This window comes from Staurois parvus, unplaced genomic scaffold (genome assembly GCF_062004578.1).
Source record: "Staurois parvus isolate SC_StPar_1 unplaced genomic scaffold, SC_StPar_1.0 ptg000131l, whole genome shotgun sequence".
In the NCBI taxonomy this organism is placed as follows: Eukaryota; Metazoa; Chordata; class Amphibia; order Anura; family Ranidae; genus Staurois; species Staurois parvus.
In genome coordinates this window covers 4,215,556-4,237,726 of record NW_028317927.1, presented here as the reverse complement: position 1 = coordinate 4,237,726, position 22,171 = coordinate 4,215,556, and the positions used below count along the sequence as shown (strand labels likewise).

General features: G+C 42.1%; 1 protein-coding gene across 2 annotated transcripts in view; it reads left to right on the top strand.

Moving 5' to 3' along the window:
• PLS1 (plastin 1) overlaps positions 1–18,961 on the top strand; it is a 166,597-nt gene extending 147,636 nt beyond the window's left edge. For both annotated transcript variants that reach the window (XM_089672569.1, XM_089672568.1), the window contains exons 12-16: positions 2,051–2,165; positions 6,301–6,434; positions 13,218–13,341; positions 17,282–17,406; positions 18,309–18,961. In XM_089672569.1, coding sequence (XP_089528695.1) covers positions 2,051–2,165; positions 6,301–6,434; positions 13,218–13,341; positions 17,282–17,406; positions 18,309–18,444 — 634 coding nt within the window. In that variant the 3' untranslated portion in view covers positions 18,445–18,961. The remainder of the gene's footprint in view (positions 1–2,050; positions 2,166–6,300; positions 6,435–13,217; positions 13,342–17,281; positions 17,407–18,308) is intronic.
• Positions 18,962–22,171: the final 3,210 nt, after the last annotated feature.

Genomic DNA, 22,171 nt, shown 5'->3' with positions numbered 1-22,171 from the left:
AAGCTAACATCAAACTAGTTAGTGGCAATGAAACGCAATATATTGTCACAGGTAAGAAATGGCAGTATATGCATACATGTGCAAATGGAGAATTAGTTTAATCACAACTCGCTATACAGTGTAAACACTATGTAGTAGTAGTATTGTAGTAGTAGTATTGTGGTAGCTTGGGGTAGAGCTCTATACCAGTAGATTAAAAATAAACCTGGTAAGCCATAACATCAGCAATAAGCAGTAGCATTGGTAAACAGTAACAGCAATGATGATCAATTCTACTATAATTCCTCTGTAACCAGCAAGCTATAACTTTATAGTGAGCTTTATAGTGCTCACTATATGAATTGCTATGATTAAATACAATGCTCCCCAAAACTTAATGTCCTTTTACTATGGACAATAAGCAAAGTTCTTATGAACTAGCTATCTGGATGAGAAATCTTTAGCGCTAGTTCTTCAGCTGGCTACTGTTGGGGCCCAGTCTTTACGGTGGTGCACATAAGTACAGTCCCAATAAAGTCTGCCTGAATAGGGTTGCTAGTTAGACGGCCTGTCCCCTATGTACTCTGTCTCTGCTAGCAGTGATAGATCAATGAAATCAATGCCCTCTCACCAGTCCCAGCAATACAACAACTTTGATCCCGCTGTTCAGATGTCAGCTCACTTCTGGATCTTCTGGGCCCGGTCCTCAGCAGACAGGATAACAGCAGTCCACTTTCTGTCTCAGACCACAGGCTCGTAGCAGGTTAGTGTGCACTCAGGGATAGTGATGTGCGCACTCAGGTCCTCTCATAGCAAGAGGAAATTCTCTCTCTAAAGTACAGGAGAAAAACTGCTCATTTCCCCTCTTGTTAGAGTATATATCTGGGATTCGCTGTCCATACTCCATCCACTCCCATGCAAGATCCACTTCCCAGACTATGTGTCCCAGAGTTCAGTGCAGCCTGCATCACAGTCTCTCAAGCCCTTCATGCCCACCATCTCCCTCTGCCAGATAGATGCTGAATTGCACTGAAAGCCAGCATGAGTCTTGTATAGGCACACAGAGTAGCTGCAGCACAGTGTCTTTGAAGTCGCTCCTTCTCTAGCCAAGCACCTGGCTACACCAGGATTTAATTATTCTCCAATGCAACAACATATTCAACATAATTGTTGCATAACTATTGGGGATTTTTTTTTAGTGTTTGATATTTTACTTAAATTTGGCTGTTTTATTTTATGTACTGAAAGTATAGGGAAACCCCGAAATGTAATTTGTCACCATGACAGATATAGAAGGGAACTCTTCCAATAAAGATAATTGTGCTAGTGACAGCTGCCTATAGAGGGGAGTTAACTCACCGTGGAGAGATTACCACTCAGTTCCTTATGTGTCTACAGGACAGAAATTGAAGGGAAATCTCATCGTTGGGGCACCGATTGGAAAAAGTGACAGTAATTTTAATAACTAGATATACTTGCATATTTATATTAATACACACATTATGCATATAGTGCGTACTTGTCTCAATTAAGAGCTCTAAGTGCCGTTTCTGTCTGCTGCTTTGTTCCTCTGCTATCAGCATGAATCACTTCTGATAAGTTTTCCTGACACTAAGAGAAAATGGTGATGGGAAGGCATCTCCAGCAGATTGACAGCTTCAGCTCTTTTCCTGTGTGCTTTGAGAAAAGGGTTGTGTCCCTTCCTTCCAATCAGCTCTCAGAGCTCTCCTCACCAAGCTCTGCAGAGTGTAACTTCAGCTCTCTTCTCCCTGTTTGTAAAAGTTTAGATGAGTTTTATAAATTCTGAACTTTGAACGGATACACAGTAGACGAGACTGCAGATTAACAGGTACAACTTATGTGTCATTTTTGTGTATCACCAGAGGCCAGTCACTTCACTCGGTATATGTAAGGGTTTACAACCACTTTAAGTATAGTGCAGGTCTTGCTGACTGTTTTTGTATTTTGGCTATTGACTATAATCCAAAAACTGCTAATGACATTGACTAGCTGCAATAGATCTGTCTTTACATAATAATTTCCTAATGTTTCCTTTTTACTCTGTTTAAAGTGACCTGACTGATGCTTTAATTATCTTCCAATTATACGAGCAATTACGGGTGACAGTTGACTGGGTTCGTGTCAACAAACCTCCATTTCCACCTCTTGGAGCCCACATGAGAAAGGTCTGTGTGAAAGTACATTTAAAGTCACATATTCCACTTTTCTTTACATTTAGATGGTTTATTTACATGTAGTGTGTTTGACAAGTAATCCTTTATGTACAGTCTTCTGTTGCTGTGGAGAAACATCACAAGTCTATTTTTTTGTATTGCTAGCCAGTTAACACTTTTGTTGTAAATGATAATGCAGCGATACTTCTGGAGTCGGCATTTGAATATACCCAAGGTCTTGCCAATGTACACCAAAGAGCAAACACATTTCAATAAATATATACATAAATCTTTATGACAATTAAAACTTCTGTTCTGTATGGGGAATGTGTGAAAAATTATCTGTAGATCATGGTGTTACATCTGTAACAAACTTTTTTTCTCAGAATCCTAAAGGATTGCTTTTAATATTTCTCCCTGTGATCTGCTCTGATAGGAAGGATGTGTAAGCTTAGGGGGATTATCTGAATCTGGAAGCCTAAAAGGGGCCCCCAGATCCCCCCCCCCATGTGAATGAGTATGCGGTAGATGGTACCGCTACCCATTCACAAAAAAAAACTAATGTGAAAAAAGACAGTAGACAGTCTTTGACAAGTCCATTATTAAAATAAGGAAAATAAAAATGTCCACCAAAGTAGATCCAATGTCAATCATAATGCCCACTGCTGCCTCTACCCGAAAAAAAAAAAAAAAAAGCTCCACTCTTGACGATGGCGGCGTTTGACTGCTCCGCTGGCTTGACAGTTCTTAAATATGTAAGGAGCGGAGCCACTGTGTGGCATCACATGTGTGACCCCGTCCTTAGTAGCTACTGTGCCTTCTGTCCCCTGTCCCGCCCCCATACACCCTACCGTGTCCTCTGTCCCCTGTACTGCCCCCATACACCCTACAGTGCCCTCTGTCCCCTGTATTACCCCAGGTTCCTGTTCTCTACAGCCTGTCTTGCCCACTGTACAAATCAAAGCCTTCATGCCTACTCCCATGTGCTCCCTGGCAGCCTCCTCCCCAGACCCTTCATCCTGGTTAGTGGTGTCTGCTCCAGCCCAGCTTCCTGTCTTATGTTCTCCCATTCTTACCCCTTCTGAGGCAAATGTTTCCAACAACTTACATCTGTCAGCTTCCAAGTACAAAGTAGCTGCAGATTGCCATTGCCGGGTGAGTCATAAATTTTTCCCTGGTGACAAGGTTTGGCTCTCTACCAAGAATATCCATCTACGAGTACATTCTATGAAAGTTGCCCCTCGTTTTATTGGTCCATTTACCATCCTCCGCCAGGTCAATCCTGTTGCTTTCAAACTTCGCCTCCCTTCACATTTGAGAATCCCTAATGTTTTCCATGGTTCTCTTCTGAGACCGTATATCAACAGGTTTTCCCGTCCTCATCGTTACCCTTCCCCAATAGTGAGTACTTCGGATCAGTATGAAGTCAAGCAAATCTTGGATTCTAAAAAGGGAAGCTCTTGTATCTAATTGACTGGAAGGGATATGGTCCTGAGGAGAAGTGTTGGATTCCTTCTACTGATGTTCCTGCACCCCATCTGGTGGAATTTTTTCATCAGAAGTTTCCCCTTAAGCCTGGCTCTAAAAAAGTGGGGAGACCTCGTAAAAAGGGAGGGGCACTGTCACAAGTTAGCCTGCAGCCTCTTGTTTGTTTATTCTTACCTAGTTGCTGCTCCTGATTCCTTTCCCATGTGTGTTTGTTTGTGCTCACCTATGGGCGTCGTCTGCTGGTCTCTGGGTTTTACTTCCTTCCCTTACATCACTTCCTGGCCCGCCTCCTAGTTTGCTTGCCTATATAAGACATGCTCAGTCTAGCCCACTTTGCCTGAGCAACTTCCTAGTTGTCTGAGCTTCTGTGTGTTGCTACTGCCTGAATCCTATATTGACTACTTGTGTACCAACCCTGGCTTTGTTCTCTGACCTTGCTTGTTTTCCGTCTGTCCTGCCCTGGGCTAGCTTATTGGATTCCGTTTGTTTCCTCCCATTATACTCTGCTTCCGTGAGCAGTCTTCTCAACCTCAGCTGGGCGTACCTGGGGGCTGCGACCTGGTCCCAGCTTGCTGCAAGTACATCCCCACCATCAGGGGCTCTGGTGAAGAAGCAGGCTGGGGCTCAGACTACGCGCCCTGGGGAACCCGAAGTTGAGTATCAACAAGAGCTCACTACCACAGGTGCTGACACAATGATGTTACACGAGGCGGAGTCACATATGTGATGTCACTGGGTGACCACGCCCCTTACATATTTAAGAACTGTCATGCCAGCAGAGCTGTCAGATGGCGGCAGCCAGCATTGAGAGCGGAGGCTTGTATATTTCTCTTTACGGGTAGCGGCAGTGGGCATCGTGCTTGATGTTGGATCTACCTAGGGGGACATTCTTTTATTCTCCTTCTTTTAATAAAGGACTTGTCAAAGACTTTCTCCTGTCTTTTTTTCACACTACAGCTTTTTTGTGTGAATGGGTAGCAGTACCAGATTCCGATAAAACCCCCCCCTGCCCACAGACCACCACAACGACAGCCCAGGGTTGTGGAGAAGAGGCCCTTGTCCCCATCAACATGGGGACAATGTGCTTTGGGAGGGGAGCCCCTCCACCCCAAAGCAGCCCCCATATTGAGTGCATGTTGCCTGGTAAGGTTCGGGGGGGGGCACTTGCTTGCCCCCACCCCCTTTCCTGACCTGCCAGGCTATATGCAAGGATAAGGGTCTGGTATGGATATTGGGCGGCCCCCACGCTATGTTTTTTTATTTTGGTGTGACCCAAAGGGCTCGGTATGGATGGAGGGGGGGACCGTTTTTTTTTTTTAATTGCCGGCAATTCTTTTCAGCTGTCAGTGGGGAACCATGCTGACGTCTGATGACTCATATGTGGTAGGACTCCACGGCCACCCATTCCTTAACAACCCATGACTGTACTGACAGATACCAGTACATACTGCATGCCTGGACCACTACTTAATTACCCCATGCAGTTAATTATTTATTTCCTTTTGTGAATTGATCTTAAGACCTTTTTATGCGCCATTTACCGAGTGCTTTTGCTATTTTCAGTAAATACCGCATACTAGCAATAGTGAATTGACATTGTCAGTATCGCATAGGATATGTGGTCATGTGACTGCCTTAACTCATGCGATAATCTTTAGAGAATTGTTCCCCCTGTCTCTTGCATTAGCAACTCAATTGGAGGCAGTCAACTGTTTACTCACCTGTTATCTATTGGTATGTATCTATACTTTGCTTGTTAATTTTGCGCCGTCTGTCACCTGGATGAAGGGGACCGTCGTCTTCCTGAAACGATGTTATTGTGATATGGAACTTCAGTAAATTACTCTATTTGGATTTAATTTTGGCACGCTGGCTTTTTCTATATGGCAGATTTATGCAGCACCACTGTTTAGTTGCGCACCTACCCTCATCGTTTTGAAAACATCTCTGCAGTATTGTTTGATGCATCACTTTTTTTTATTGCTGCCTGTGACCCTCCTGGGGAGATTTATACCTTTATTTTCTTGTTGATTATTGTCACTGAGACAGAAAGTGGTAGGAAATTTCAAGTTAGAGCCTTTATCAGAGTAATAAGTAAGGGAAAATGTATCAGTGTGGACACAGATCTCTCCAGTGGGACACTGGCAGCAAAAAATAACCTGGTAGGAGTTTTAACCATTCCTTATGCAGGCCATAGACGGGTTGAACTCGGACGATTTAAAAAAAAAAAAAAAAAACACAAAAAAACGGTCGTTTGTTCGGCCGACGTTACCACCAACGATAAAAAAAATTGGCCGACTAAATCATAAAGTTCACCCCATAACTTCTGTCCCTTGCAGGTCACGGCTCATGCGTGGATATTTTATTGGTAAAACGATCGGCCGATTTGACCATCATTGCCAGGAAAATCGGCTACGAATTTTCCAACATGACCGATAAAAAACTGTGCAAAAAAAAACGAAAAATGGCCAACCAATTAACCCACTAACAGTGCGAAAATCGGCCGATTTTTTTTTTTTTTTTCGCCCGATTTTCGAACCATCTATGGCCGACATAACTCTATCAAAAACAAAACAAAAGGTTTTGGCTTTACATACACTTTATAAAGACCCTCACACAGCATATTAAATTAACTGGCTATATTTCCTTTTTTTTTTAGATAGAGAATTGTAATTATGCTGTTGAGCTGGGAAGGAGCAAAGCTAGATTCTCCTTAGTGGGTATAGGTGGCCAGAACCTTTATGAAGGCAATCGTACCCTCACTCTGGCCTTAGTGTGGCAGCTAATGAGAAGGTAAGTCATTGAAAATTGAAATGTACCTACACACAACAATGCTACACATTTATACCCTCATATGTGTGAGATACTGTGTGTGTATGTATGTTATATATATATATATGTGTGTGTGTGTGTGTGTGTGTGTGTGTGTGTGTGTGTGTGTGTGTGTATGGCCAAAGGTAAAGGTAAAGCATTTCACTTAAAGATGCAAGCAATTGCAATGGTGCATGCACTATTTCTGGGCAGTGTACCACACTGCAATGCATGGTTCTCTGCAACACAGGTCCATTAACAATTGTGTTGGTGCGCTGTTCAGAATGAATTGTAATTATGCTGGTACTATGAAGTTGTAGACTGAAATGGGCCTAATGTCGTCTGGTTTCTGCTGAACTGGCTTATACTGGCTGATATTTGGCCCGTGTTTACCAAGCTTAAGGCAACCCAACTCATAAATAAGTCAACACAACTCAGAAGCAGCAGAAAGCATACTGCATTTGCCTTCCTTCTGAGCTTAATATCCTTGCACATGATCCCAAAAGCAAGAGTTGAGAATGATCTATTTAAACTCTTTTTTACAGCTCCTAAATATAACAATTGGTCCATCGGTACTGAGGGCTGGAGCAGCTGGCAGATTTAACAACTTGAGTTGCCTCTGATTGCTGGATATCTGCTATCTGGGAATCAGGACAGTCAAGGGAAACCCAGATCTTTCTTGAATTCGTTTCTTAAGCTGTAGTTTTTAAATAGATCATTCTCAACTCTTGTTTTTGGGATTATGTGCACAAATATCAAGTTCATAAGCAAGGCAAATGCAGTATGCTTTCTGCTGCTTCTAAGTTGTGTTGACTTCTGAGTTGGTTTGCCTTAAGCTTGGTACACACGGGCTGAATATTGGCCGGTATCAGTCAGTATAACAGAAACCAGACAAAATTTGGCCCATGCGTACAACAGCCTGTCCGACGGAAGCTGGCCGAACATCCTGCTTCTGTCAAAAAGGCTTGCTGGAAAAACATCTACCGATTGGCATCCATTAGCTGTGAGCGCTTATCGGTGTGCTCTGGCGGGGGGCAGTCCCCCTATTACAACACAATAGCTCAGCAGGGAGATCGTTGTACTAACATTGCATAGTTAGTACAGAGACCTCCTCGCAAGCTCCTCAGTTTTTTTTTTTCATTCAGCCCGCTGGGCTAAACAAAAAAAAAGAAACTCTTAGTATATACTAGGCATTAGAGTTTCTTTAAGCTCCATGCCTTTGTATTCACATTGACTTGTACAAGGAAAAAACAGCAAAGACTATTTTTATCCAAATCTAAAACTAAGATCAAAGTGAAAGAGGCTGTATTACCCCAGGCTATTTATTCACTTTTCAGTAAAAGTCTTCTATGGTAACTGACAATCCCTTTTTATTACCAAGGTCATTAAATACTGTACTATGATTTGCTACTGCTGCTTGTACAATGAATGTATTTCCATGTGATCATTTACTGAGACTTTGCTGTGTGATTTTGTTCAGCATGATTTTCCTTTATATAGGTTATAGATGGATACGTAGATGAAGTAGATAGGTATTAAAATAATAATAAAATGTGCAGGTTAGCTGCATAGCCATTTGTGAAAATGTGCAGAAATACAGCCTGCCACAGCAGTAAGTCTTGTGATTCACAGCAAATGGAGAATATTAATATGAAATGACTATTGTCTGTCAGTGTATATCTGGAGAAAAACCTGTTTTGAGGGAATTACATGGGCTGCCATTGTTCATCTAAGTCTCAACAGGCTCCTGGGATGCTTGCTGTCTGTGCAGAAGCAGTGCTGCTGATTCAGAACCAGAGCCTTACAACCAGTGGAACATATAAGCTTTCCTGATTGTACAGCTTTAGGTCTGATTCATTAGGGGCATATCAGAACTCTGCAAATAAAACCACTCAGTGTTTCCCTTCAGTGAGCAAAAGTCCTTTTCTACAGCAGGTTGTAGCTTTTTTACTCAGGCTGTGGCTGCTTTCTAAAGAAAACAAACTCAAAGGTCCCTTTCACTTTGATCCATTTGGGTCCGCCTGTCCATTTTTCAGAGCAAACCCTCCATTCACCTCTATGGATTAGTGGATGTAAATGGATCCATTTCCCTCTGTCTGGGTGGATCAGATCACACCTGACAGCCCATAGAGGAGAATGGGCTGTGTCCTTCTCCTCTCTGCATAAGTGTAGTGGACACGGACCTGTCACCCACCCGCTCCACTCTATTTAGCAGGGGATCAGCAGACAGATCCCCCACTGAGCAAGCGGATTCTGCCCCGTGTGAAAGGAGCCTAAAATTTGCTTTGATTCAGCTGGAATCTATTTAGCAGATTTAAACTGAAGGTTTAATTATGCTTAAAATAATTACTTCAATGTTCTATTGTGGTCTTTAGCATTTCTAATTTTATTAAATTGTTTATCAGTGCTTCACAAGGAAATGTTTGCTTCTCATAATTCAGGGGTCTATATTTAAAAAATTTGCTTTGCGAATGTCTCATCATTTTGGAAAAGTAACAAATAGTACCGTAATGTTTGTAATATGATCGTAACATGTTACATCCTGAATGTGGGTGTAACATGTAACATGTTACGAAAGGTGAACTTATCCTTTAAGAACGTTCGGCCTTTTACTTAAAAGGACTTTCATCAGTTGGGAAAGTAGCCCAATACCATAGGCTAAGAGCATTTGACCAGCAGGGAAAATAATATGAGGGAGAAGTCAGCACTGTACACAGCCTGTGGAAATTATTGTGTGAATAGCCAAGTAAATGGGTGTTCGATTGAGGGAACCTGCAGCTGCAGGGCAAAATGAAACATTTAGCAGTAGTAACGGTATGTGACAGCTTCCTGCTCAGGGGTCCTGGTTGTTAGGGATCCGGCAAACACTGACGTCCTAACAACCAGTGGCTTATCCCAGTCAGACACATACACTATATTGCCAAAAGTATTGGGACACCCCTCCAAATCATTGGATTCAGCTGTTCCTATCACCTCCATGGCCACAGGTGTATAAAATCAAGCACCTAGGCATGCAGACTGCTTCTACAAACATTTGTGAAAGAATGGGTCGCTTTCAGGAGCTCAGTGAATTTAAGAGTGGTACCATGATAGGCTGCCACCTGTGCAATAAGTCCATCCGTGAAATTTCCTTGCTATTAAACATTCCATGGTCAACTGTTGGTGGTATTATAACAAAGTGGAAGCAACTGGTAACAACAGCAACTCAGCCACAAAGTGGTAGGCCATGTAAAAATGACAGAGTGGGGTCAGCACATGCTGAAGCGCACAGTGCACAGAAGTCACCAACTGTCTGCAGAGTTAATAGCTAAAGACCTCCAAACTTCATGTGCCCTTCAGATTAGCACAATAACAGTGCGTAGAGAGCTTCATGGTTTCCATGGTGGAGCAGCTGCATCCAAGACATATTACCCATGTTTATGATCCTCGGTGTGCTGGTGACATTCTCCGTTTATGATTCCAGCTGATGGTCACTGCAGCACCCACTTATACACAGCCATTTTTAACACTCCAATGTGTGCGTTTGGATTGTACACTTATGTCTCTGAAATGACGAATCACACTTTTCTGTCTGGGAATCTGAAAGATTTGTCTGGGTTTGACGGTTGCCAGGAGAACGGTACTTGCTTGACTGCATTGTGCCCAGTGTAAAGTTTGGTGGAGGGGGGGATTATGGTGTGTGTTTTTTTTTTCAGAGGCTGGACTTGGCCCCTTAGTTCTAGTGAAGGGAACTCTTAAGGCGTCACCATACCAAGACATTTTGGACAATTTTAAGCTCCCAACTCTGTGGGAACAGTTTGGGGATGGCCTCTTGCTGTTCCAACATGACTGCGCACCAGCGCACAAAGCAAGGTCCATAAAAACATGGATGAGCGAGTTTGGGGTGGAGGAATTTGACTGGCCTGCACAGAATCCTGACCTCAACCTGATAGAACACCTTTTGGATGAATAAGAGTGGAGACTGTGAGCCAGGCCTCTTCGTCTGACATCAGTGCCTGACCTCAAAAATGCGCTTCTTGAAGAATGGTCAAAAACTCCCATAGACACACTCCTAAACCTTGTGGACAGCCTTCCCAGGAGAGTTAAAGCTGTTATAGCTGCAAAGGGTGGGCCAACTCAAAATTGAACCCTATGGACTAAGACTGGGATGCTAGTTAATGTGCATGTAAAGGGAGGCGTCCCAATACTTTTGGTATTATAGTGTATATACCTGTCAGCAGCAGGCATGTCAGAACTCTGTAGAAAGACCACTGCTTCTACATAGACAGTAAGGACTCACAAACAATATATACAACTAGAAAAGCTACAATTTCTGGGGAAATTGTGTGAAGTGTTCTTGCCTCCACCAGTAGTCTACAACTGGAGTGGGTAGAGTAACTGTTGTGTGGTTGGAGTGGAGTTTAGAAATCATGTCCTGATTTTTCAGCTCCCACTCTAGTCTTGAACATTCTGCCATTCATTCCTATGGGACCAATTTCACCACAAAAACGCCGATATTTCGTGAACCATTCGGCGAAACGTTCCACAAAGTCATAGCACACCAATCGGGAACAATCTGCACATTTTGGTATATTACTGTCTATGTAGTGTAAAACCTGTGGGAAGAGTTAGGGTGGTAAATTTGGCTATAATAATAAGAAAATATATATATATATATATATATATATATGTGAGATAACAGTAAGTGGTCTTGCCATGCAAGAACACTTAATAACTATACTCATCAACACCTGTATTCACATTAACCAAGCTGAAAACAATATGCCCAGGGAGCTAAGTTACCTGTGGTGACAAAATGTACTTGGCCTATTGATGAGCCTTAGGTATTCACAAATCTCACTGGATACCCTCTGCCATCATACAAATCCAGAAATGGATTATTTAACAAAGAAAATCCAGCAGAGGGTGCTGTAGGCTATTAGATTACAATTTTTGTTTTCCAGTTATATAAGCACAGAACATACAAATACATTTACAGCAGTGTGAAAAATAAAAAAACAAATTTATGGCTGTACTAGGGGTTTATTAAAAGGAGTGCTATCCAGGATATCTGTGCCCTAGAGGTCCCCATGGCAGCTACTTCTGTTTGCCAAGTATGTGTTTATAGAAAGAAGTATTTTGTGTTATTGTACATCCCCTTTAATGTGTAGCTATCTGTTCTTTAAGCCTGTAGTAGGATGTGCTAAAGGGGAGATTAACAAGAACATATACCCCATTCCAAACTAGTAACCCATGGCCTAACTTTCAAGCATTCTTGGATATATCAGAGGACCCTTGCTGAGATTTTCCAGTGTGGTCCTGTAATTGTAGTTGCACCTTTATTGGTTTATATTTAATGATGTCTATTTAAAAATGACCATAAATGTATATTTAAATTGACTTAAACTTTGCTGATGATAGAAACAGGAAATATTACATTGGTCATATGTATATTGTTATACCAGCCTAATGCATCAGATTCTCATTGATGTCTCATTTCTAAGGATGTGAAAATCTGCCTGGGTTCAGTTTGAGTAAAGTTTTAGAATCCAGAGAATTCCACAAACCACTAGATTAGCTGTGAACCTCAGTGATGTCTATGGGAGACTAATTCTGTTATTTAGCGCTAGCCATTTTCAAGGCTGTGTTTTTTTTTAATACGAGGCCACAAGCCCTTCCAAAGGACCTCCCAAAAGAAATTAAAACCCCAAAACACCACAAGAAAAACACCTCCAGTGCTCAAGAGCAATGTGTTGACTCCATGGGATTGTTAACAGAGTGAATGGCCTTTGAGTAGATCAAAGATGGCACCGGCTATGTTGCCCTCCAACAGGTCAGGAGAAACCAGAGATGCAACTGAAAAGACATAAAAAACAGAAGGCACACCAGCATAGCACATTACCTCAATATTAACTTTGAATAAAAAGCAGAAGTGTACTCATAAACGACATAAAACAAATGGCATGTCGATCAGACAATACATGAGAGTGACCTTATTCCCTGGACAAGTCATTTTTGGGAATAGATGATCCAAAAGGCTGACACATTTTGAAACCTGCTGGCCTGATGGAGGCCATTTTGTAGGGCTCTGGCAGTGGTCGTCTTGTTCCTCCTTGCACAAAGGAGCAGATACCGGTCCTGTTGATGGGTTAAGGACCTTCTACAGCCCTGTCCAGCTCTCCTAGATTAATCTCCTGGAATCTCCTCCATGCTCTTGAGACTGTGCAGAGAGATACAGCAAACCTTTTGGCAATGGCACATATTGATTGATGTGCCATCCTGAAGGAGTTGGACTGCCTGTGCAACCTCTGTCAGTTCCAGGTATCGCCTCGTGCTACCGATAGTGACACTGACCCCAGCCAAATGCAAAACTAGTGAAAAACAGTCAGAAAAGATGAGTAGGGAAAAAAATGTCGGTGGTCTCTACCTGTAAAACCATTTCTGTTTTGGGGTTGTCTCATTGTTGCCCATCTAGTGCACCTGTTGTTAATTCCATTGACACCAAAGCAGCTGAAACTGATTAACAACCCCCTCTGCTACTTAACTGACCAGATCAATATCCCAGGAGTTTAGTTGACTTGATGCTATACTCTGATTAAAAAGGGTTCCTTTACTTTTTTTGAGCAGTGTATTTATATGTGTTTACTTTTAGGACAGACAAACTATAGGGCAGCATCTTCTGATCATTCTGGTCATTCTGCACATGGAATCAATAAAGATGCTTTAATGTTTGTCACATTGTAGCACATATGTAGGTATTTTATCCTGAAGTTTGTCTTCTATTAGGTATACACTAAATGTGTTATGTGATCTTGGAGAAGGAGAAAAGATTGATGACAGAACTATTATAAACTGGGTAAATGAAACTCTGAGAGCTGCTAACAAGGACACCTTTATCAACAGCTTCAAGGTAATAAATGTAACAAAGCCTATATTATAATTGCATTGTATTGCTCAAAGGGAATGTCCAGTCTTTTCAATGTGTATTTATATGAACTTTAAATAAATCAGCTTGATGTAAATAATCTTATAATTATGTTTTAATATGTATGTGTACACTGTATGTAGCGCTACCCCATTAGGGGTTGCCAATTAATTGGGTCCTTCTATAGTCCTGCACAGCCAGGCACTCCGCATTCTCCACACAAGCTTGCATCTGGAGTCAGAAAATCAGTCTTTGAGCTTTGGTTTTGTTATTTATTGAGGGGATTTGAACTGGGATAGGGTAAGGTGGGTATTGGATGCCCAATGGGACCGATAATTGAGGTCAAACTTCCTGGAACTATTCACAAGCTTCTCTTCTCTGTTACAGTCTCTGTTGGAGTGCTGGCCAGTATCTCCTAGTGGTACTCCAGACCCTAGATGAACTCCTCTTCACCCAGCAATCTAGAGACTTTTCCTGAGCAGGCTATCTGGCTCCTGTTCCTTTAAATGAGATGAACAGTCATTAGTAGGGTGCTAATCTGGTTTCCCACCAGAGTGCTCCTTTCCCTATCCGCCCAGGGGGTGCAAGTGTACTCACTCAGATTCTCTCCTGTACCACTTACGGGTTGGCTACTGCTTCCAAGCCTATTAGCTGGGCTGCTCCTTCCTTGCCATACAGGTGGTCCTTGCTCAGGGGGCCGGTGAGCTCCATGTTTTCCACCTCTCCAGCTCCAGGCTCGCAGGCAGGCCTCATCCTGCTAAGCCTCCTGGCAGCCTTCCTCCTCCTGCCTCACATCTGCCTCTCCAGCTCTCTACACTTCTCCCTCCACCACACTCCTGCCACTGAGTAGGCTCCTACACTTTTAAGGGAATTCTAGCCCCTTGCCGAGCCTTCTGTTGGGGATTGGTTGAGGTCCCTCAAGAGTGCAGCCAGCCACTCCTCAGATCCATGCACTACCTCCAAGACTGTCCACAGAAAGCCTCAAGGCAGGGGGAAATTCCAGAGGGGCTGGCCTACAGAGTCTCTCAGCTCTGACCACAATTTGACCCCTCTGGCTATTACACCTGAGCTGCTAACAGCTCCTGTGTAACCATTAGAATCTAGTCCCCCCTAGCTAAACTAGGAGAACGCTATTAGTATATAGAAATATTGGGACAGTCATATTTACTGATTACATACAAGAGGTATGCTTCCTGATTTTCAGTGCTACATACTGATTAGGCTTTACTAATCTTTCACACAATGCAAGGCTATGTGTACATTGGTACTCCCTATAGTACATTGGTACTCCCTACAGTATTATTATTATACAGTATTTATAAGGCGCCAATAGTTCGCTCAGCGCTGTACATTACAAAGGGGGACAGAACATATGACAGAACAATACCAATACAATGTGATACACGAGGGGTTCGAGGGCCCTGCTCTTTCGAGCTTACAATCTAGGAGTATGTGGTTCTTACCAGGGGCGGGCTGACAAATCATGGGGCCCCTGGGCAATAGGGGATCATGGGGCCCCTGTGTCCTTGCCCACACTCAAAGCATACCCAAAACAGCCTATAAAAAGATAACAGGGGCATTTCATGGGGCCCCCGGGCAGTGCCCGAGTGCTCAAATGGTCAGTTCGCCCCTGGTCCTTATTGAATGTTTAAAGAGAGATTGGAAAATTGCAGCAAGCCACTGAGAGCTCACTAAAGTGAATAATCTGCAAATCTCTATATGCTACGATGTTACAGGAATTACATAGCCCCATCAAACTGTGTAGTGCTTAAGTCCCCTTTCACACAGGGCAGACCTGTCAGAGGATCCGCTTGCTCAGCAGGGGACCTGTCTACTGATCCCCGCTGAGCAAGTGGATGACAGGTTCGTGTCCGCTCTGCTTATGCAGAGTGGACACAGACACAGCCTGTTGTCCAATATGGATGGTTGGATGAAAATGGACCACCTATCCATTTCCATCCCACTGCCATCCAATCTGATGGTTGAAAAGGGAACAATCCCCATCCATCTCTTTGGTGGATAGGATTGGATGTCAGCAGGTGTACACAAAAACATGTCTGTTTATACCTGATGCTCCCAAGAGGAGAATAGAGGTTCCGAATGGAAAATCTATGTGAAAGGGGCCTAACAAAATTCAAGATAAGAGTGTTAAAGGGGCACTGCTCATGAGAGCTCACAATCTAAAAGGGAGGGGCAAGTAATATAAAAGGTGTTACCTGTGCGGGGATGAGTGGATGGAGAAAGCAAACGTACTGTTTTTAGGCAAAGGTGGCTTTTCTGAGGAGAGGAGATATCGAGGATCACCTGAAAGCTTGATTTTGGTGATACTCTGAGTTAAAGTTTGTGATGTACCTTGGGGCAGTATTGTGGATGGCTTTGTATGTTGTTAGTATTTTGAAATTTTATTTGTTGGGCAAAGAGAAACTAGTTGGGTTATTGGCAGAGAGGGGCGGTGGACATTGAACAAGTAGTGAGATGGAGAGTCTGGCAAAAGCATTCATGATAGACTGAAGGAGGGATAGTCTGTGTAGAGGCAGAGGAAGCTGCAGTATTTGAGAGATTACTAAGGAATAAATTAGTAGCATGGTGGTGTCATTGGTTAAGAAGGCTGAGAAAAGAGGGACCCCCTAAGGCTTGGGACTTTTTGAAGGCTTAATTAGTACCACAAAATTATTTTAAAAAGTACAAACGTTTTATTTGTCAAAAAATTGTTGTAACACATAGATATACAATACAGTACATCATTCAGAGTCATAGTACAACATCAAAATCAGAATACGAAATTACATGATAAGGATACCCAGTATGACTGTCTTTGACTAGCCATAAAAAATATATATTAGTATACACAAGTGCAGAGATATTATTCTAATTGATTCAATGCGTTTTGAGAGCAAGTGGTTAATCAACCATTCCTTTTGCACTTTTATGTATTATAATGTCATCTATATGCAGAGTTCTTCTCTTTTCCTGGAGGAAGGAGTAAAGTCACTCCGAAATGCGTTGGTTCAATTAAAATAATATCTCTGCAGTTGTGTATACTAATGGTGAAATTAAAATAAATTTTGGCTAGTCAAACACAGTCATACTGGGTATCCTTATCATGTAATTTCATATTCTGATTTTGATGCTGTACTATGACCCTGAATGATGTATTGTATTGTATGTCTGTGTTACAACTATTTTTTGACAAATAAAAAGTTTGTACTTTTTTAAATAATGTTGTGGTGCTAATTAAGCCTTTAAAGTCCCAACCCTTACGGGGTCCCTCATTTCTCACTATTTTGTTGTTCTGGGGATGTTGGCTTATGATCAGGAATCTCCCCTTTTTTCCTTGGTTAAGAAGGCTTGTATTTTTGTAAATGTTACGGAAGGGCTAAAGACAATACAAATTCAATATTTGTTTAATGAAAGTTCAGGAAGGTATGGACAGTAATAAAAATGCTGTCAGAAATGTTTTGTTAATGTCTTGTTCCTCTTGAAGAAATGGGAAATCTCCATATTAGGGGAACAGGGATCAATGAAAACCTGGAAAAGGCCCCACCTTTTCTTTCTCTATCCAAAATAAAATAAAGCATTTAGTTGAAAATGGGCTTTAAAAAAAAACAAATGCTGAAAGTCGAGAATGAGTGGCAGATTCATATAAATAGAATAAAATTTTAATCTAGAACCATGATTTCTTACTTTCTTAAATGTGTTTTCGTATCACAAGGCATTATTTATTGATGTTATGTAACAGAAAATGTAATTCAGCTGGGAGACACGGAACATCCTCACAAAGCCTGAGTGACAGGTGAAGTACCTTGTTTGCGACAGCAAATCATCCAGTGCTTAGTGAGCAATATATCCATTACAGAAAAAGTCTCCCCTGGTCTGACCAGTAAATATGTGCATATTTCATACTGTGTTAAACCTTGTCTTTCAGGATAAATCCATTAGCACCAGCCTGCCTGTGCTTGATTTAATTGATGCCATTGCACCTAAGGCTGTCAATGCAGAGATGGTAAAAAGGGCTAATCTTTCAGATGATGACAAAATGGGGAATGCAAAGTAAGTTATTTATTTATTATGTTGATGTAAGAGGGTATATAGTAGTGCATGAATAGGAGTTGCAAGTACTGGACAGTATTCAGGGGGTTCTTTGCCACCCTGTAAATGGGCACCCAAGGGTTCCTGAGAATCCTAGTACTCTGCCTGATCGCTGTTCCACTTCTTGAGCATTTTGGAATGCTCCAGTGTCCAGGCAGAATCATCAACGTGCTATTTACAAGGAATTCTATAACTAATGGTGGGTATATTATTTTTATATAGCATATTATCTTTCATCCTGTGCAAAACAAACATTCCCTACTAAATGGAGATTTTTTGCCTTGCTTGAAGTAAATTAATGTTAATATATAGGCTATCAGCACTTGGTAGGACAGTGTACAGGCGTACAACACTCTTTGTGCAGCATTCCATACTCTGCTTTCATTAGAGTACCAGTAAACCCTTCTGTATACTTACATCGCTGATGGAGTACATTGGTGAGTCAGGACAAAGAAGTTGTTGGAGATTTTGATGTTTCTGCTCCTCCTGCTGTGCTTTTCATTGTGTAGAATACCTTTAAAAAATTGTATGGGAGAGTGGGAGATGTAACACACAGACATATCGCCACTGCCATCCTTGAAAGATATAAGAAATTCTTAGGTAGTTTAATTCTGTAATCGAAAATTGAAACATCAGTTTTGGGCGGTTGATTGTCACTCAACAGTTGCAGTTCATAAGTCATTATTTGCTATACACTTTTATTTTGATGATCACTGAGTATTGTGTGATGAATGGTGATAAGTTGTTTGACAATAATGTTTCACAATGTTCCATGATGCAGCCCCGTGTGTCTCTCACATTATAGTACAAATTATTACCTCTTTTTTTATCAGTAGCATGACCTCTTTTTTTCTTATTTAAAGGTATGCTATTTCCATTGCCAGAAAAATTGGAGCCCGGATATATGCTCTGCCTGATGACCTAGTAGAGGTGAAACCAAAGATGGTGATGACAGTATTTGCTTGTCTGATGGGCAAGGGACTGAACAAGTTAAAGTAATGGATACAGTCTACTTCATGTATTGCCATTTAATAGGCTGAGTGCCTTATAAGGAACAGAACTGACCTGTTCATGTATGGTAAAGATATGGTAAAGGAAAATGTGTATGCAATTATGGAAACGGACTAGATTATTTCAGCTGAAAACATATGTAATATAGAATAATGTTCAATAATCTTTGCCTATTATACCATGATTGGTCATAACATGAATCCTGCTACCCATACTTTTTTGTACATGGAAATGATGCAGGCCCAGGCCATTTTCACATGACTTCACAACAAGCTATCACGGCAGAATGACTCTGTAATAATAATTTGCTTTTATAAACCACAATATGGGAAAGCCTCACGTATACTGCTTATGTTGACAAAAGCTGTTGAAGAGGCAAGCCTGTTGAATAAATGTGCTGCAGGAATAATACAAGGTATAAATGTTCAACTATACTGCAATAAACTGCTGTCATGGTAAAACCTTCCTTCCCAAGGAGGTTGAACAAAGCCAGCCTCTGGAAAAATATATGCTTCAAGGTCTCTTCTCTTGATAGAAAGTAGAGGAAAGTTGATTTTTGGTTCACAATCTTTCATGCAGCTTTGGCATGCTAAAGCTATTTGCTGGATTTCCTTACACATGTTGAAAACAAATAAAACTCAGTGCTGAATTAGAAGATGAATGACCCTAGTTACAACGGGTAAAATAAGTATTGAACACATCACAATTTTTCTCAGTAAATATATTTCTAAAAGTGTTTTTGACATGAAATTTTCACCACGTCGGTAACAATCCATGCAATCAATACATATAAATAAACCAAAACAAATAAGTTCAGAGAATACATTTTGTGTAGTAAAATGGAATGACACAATGAAAAAGTATTGAACACATAAAGAAAGAGAGGTGCAAGAAGACATGGGAATCCAAGACACAAGTTGAAATCTTTTCACACACATTCACCATCAGTAATTAGCAAGCAATCCTGCCTCTTGTCAGTGCAAATTAATATCAGCTGGTTCAGTGCCAACTGATGACCTATAATAAGGTGTCTCATTACCAAGGTTTCACACAAGAAACATCTCACGATGGGTAAAAGCAAAACAGCTCTCTCAAGACCTTTGCAACGTTATTGTTGCAAAACATACTGATGGCATTGGTTACAGAAGGAGTTCTAAACTTCTGAATGTTCCAGTGAGCAGTGTTGGGGCCATAATCCGGACATGGAAAGAACATCATTTCACCATAAACTGGCTGTGACTAGGTGCTCTCCGCAAGATTTCTGACAGATGAGCGAAAATAATTATCAGAAGAGTGGTCCAAAAGCCAAGGACCATTTGTGGAGTGCTTTACAAAGACCTGGAATTAACAGGTACAATTGTTTTAACCACTTGCCTACCAGGCACTTATACCCCCTTCCTTACCAGGCCAATTTTCAGCTTTCAGCGCTGCCGCACTTTGATTGACAATTGCGCGGTCATGCAACATTGTACCCATATGAAATTTTGATCATTTTTTTCTCACAAATAGAGCTTTCTTTTGGTGGTATTTAATCGCCACTGGGCGCTTTACTTTTTGCGCTATAAATTAAAAAAAGTGCAAAAAATTTGAAAAAAAAAAAAAAGTTTATTTGTTTCTTTTATAAAATTTTTCAAACAGGTATTTTTTCTCCTTCACTGATTTGCGTTGATGAGGCGGCACTGATGGGCACTGATAGGCGGCACTGATGGGCACTGATAGGCAGCACTAAAGGGCACTGATAGGCAGTACTAATGAGGTGGCACGGATAGGCGGCACTGATAGACAGCACTAATTAGGGGTCACGGATAGGCGGCACTGATATGCAGCACTGATAGGCGGCACTGATAGGTGACACTGATGATGGGTACTGATAGACGGCACTGACTGGCATCACTTCTGGGCACTGACTGGCGGCACTGACTGGCACAACCCCTGGGCACTGACTGGTGGCACTGACTGGCAGCACTGGTGGGTGGCACTGGTGGGTGGCACTGGTGGACAGCACTGGTGGGTGGGCACAGGTGGGTGGCACTGGTGGGCACAGGTGGGTGGCGCTGGTGGGCACAGGTGGGTGGGCACAGGTGGGTGGCACTGCTGGGCACATGTAGGTGGCACTGCTGGGCACAGGTAGGTGGCACTGCAGAGTGGCACAGGTGGGGGCACTGCTGGGCACAGGTGGGGGCACTGCTGGGCACAGGTGGGGGCACCGCTGGGAATGGGTGGGCGGGGCTAGTGGGCGCACAGCTGATCGGAACTTGCGGGGGTCACTGCTGGGCACCGATCATCAGGGCACTGATCATCAGTGCCCTGATGATCGGTGCCGATCCCCGCTCTGACAACTGCCGGTTCTCGGCAGTACTTTCCTCACGATCTGACAGCGTGAGGAAAGTGCAGCCGAGAACCGGCACTTGCATTTTCCTGTGATCAGCGTGTCATTGGACACCGCTGATCACGTGGTAAAAGGCCGGTGGGATCGGCCTTTCACCACATCTCGTGATCAGCTGTGTCCGTAGGACACAGCGATCACGGAGATCGCCGGGTGCGCGCCCCCTGGGGCACGCAGGAGAGCGCGTTCTGGGAGGACGTCATATGACGTCCACTCAGAACTGGCCGGCCGCGGTGAAGCCGTCATTCGGCTATGCGCGGTCGGCAAGTGGTTAAAGAAAACAATAAGTAATGCACTCAACAACCATGGCCCATTGCTGAAGAAAAAGCATGTTGAAGCTTGTTTAAAGTTTCGTGCACAAGATTTAGACAGACCTGTGAAATACTGGGAGAATATAGTGTGCTCATATGAGACCAAATTGAATTTTTTGGATGCTATCATAAAAACACCATGTTCGGAGATAAACTGTATGCATTATTGATCAAGCATAGATAAAGAATAGAGAATTCGAGTAATGTGTCCTTTATGAATATGGCGATAAAAGAGGTAGGGCTCTAGCTTGCACAATTTCAAAAAAACAATTTCAAACTGGTTTATATCAAAGATGAGATGCCCACAGCAGGGCCTTGTACATGCTTCAGAGCAAATAGTTTCAACCTTTCATGATTACTACTCTTCATTATATAATATTAGAAATACAACAGAATCTTTTTCAGATAATTCTTCTCAACTTAATAACTATATAAAACAAACAGCCTTACCTAGATTGACAGAGAAACAAGTAAAAAGTATCTCAAATCCCTCTGCACCAGAGGAAGGCATGTCGGTTATTAAATCCTTAAAGCATGGTAAAAGTCCAGAACCAGATGGATTCACGGGAACCTTCTATAAACAATTTGCGGATTCTCTTACTTTTTTTCTGGGCAATATGTGTAATGAGATTTCATCAATCTTCCCTCTGACCAGTCACAAGAGGCATACAGTGGGGCAAAAAAAGTATTTAGTCAGCCACCAATTGTGCAAGTTCTCCCACTTAAAAAGATGAGAGAGGCCTGTAATTGGCATCATAGGTAGACCTCAACTACGAGAGACAAAATGAGAAATAAAATCCAGACAATCACATTAGCTGATTTGGAAAGAATTTATTTGCAAATTATGGTGGAAAATAAGTATTTGGTCAATATCAAAAGTTCATCTCAATACTTTGTTATATATCCTTTGTTGGCAATGACAGAGGTCAAACGTTTCCTGTAAGTCTTCTCAAGGTTGGCACACACTGTTGCTGGTATGTTGGCCCATTCCTCCATGCAGATCTCCTCTAGAGCAGTG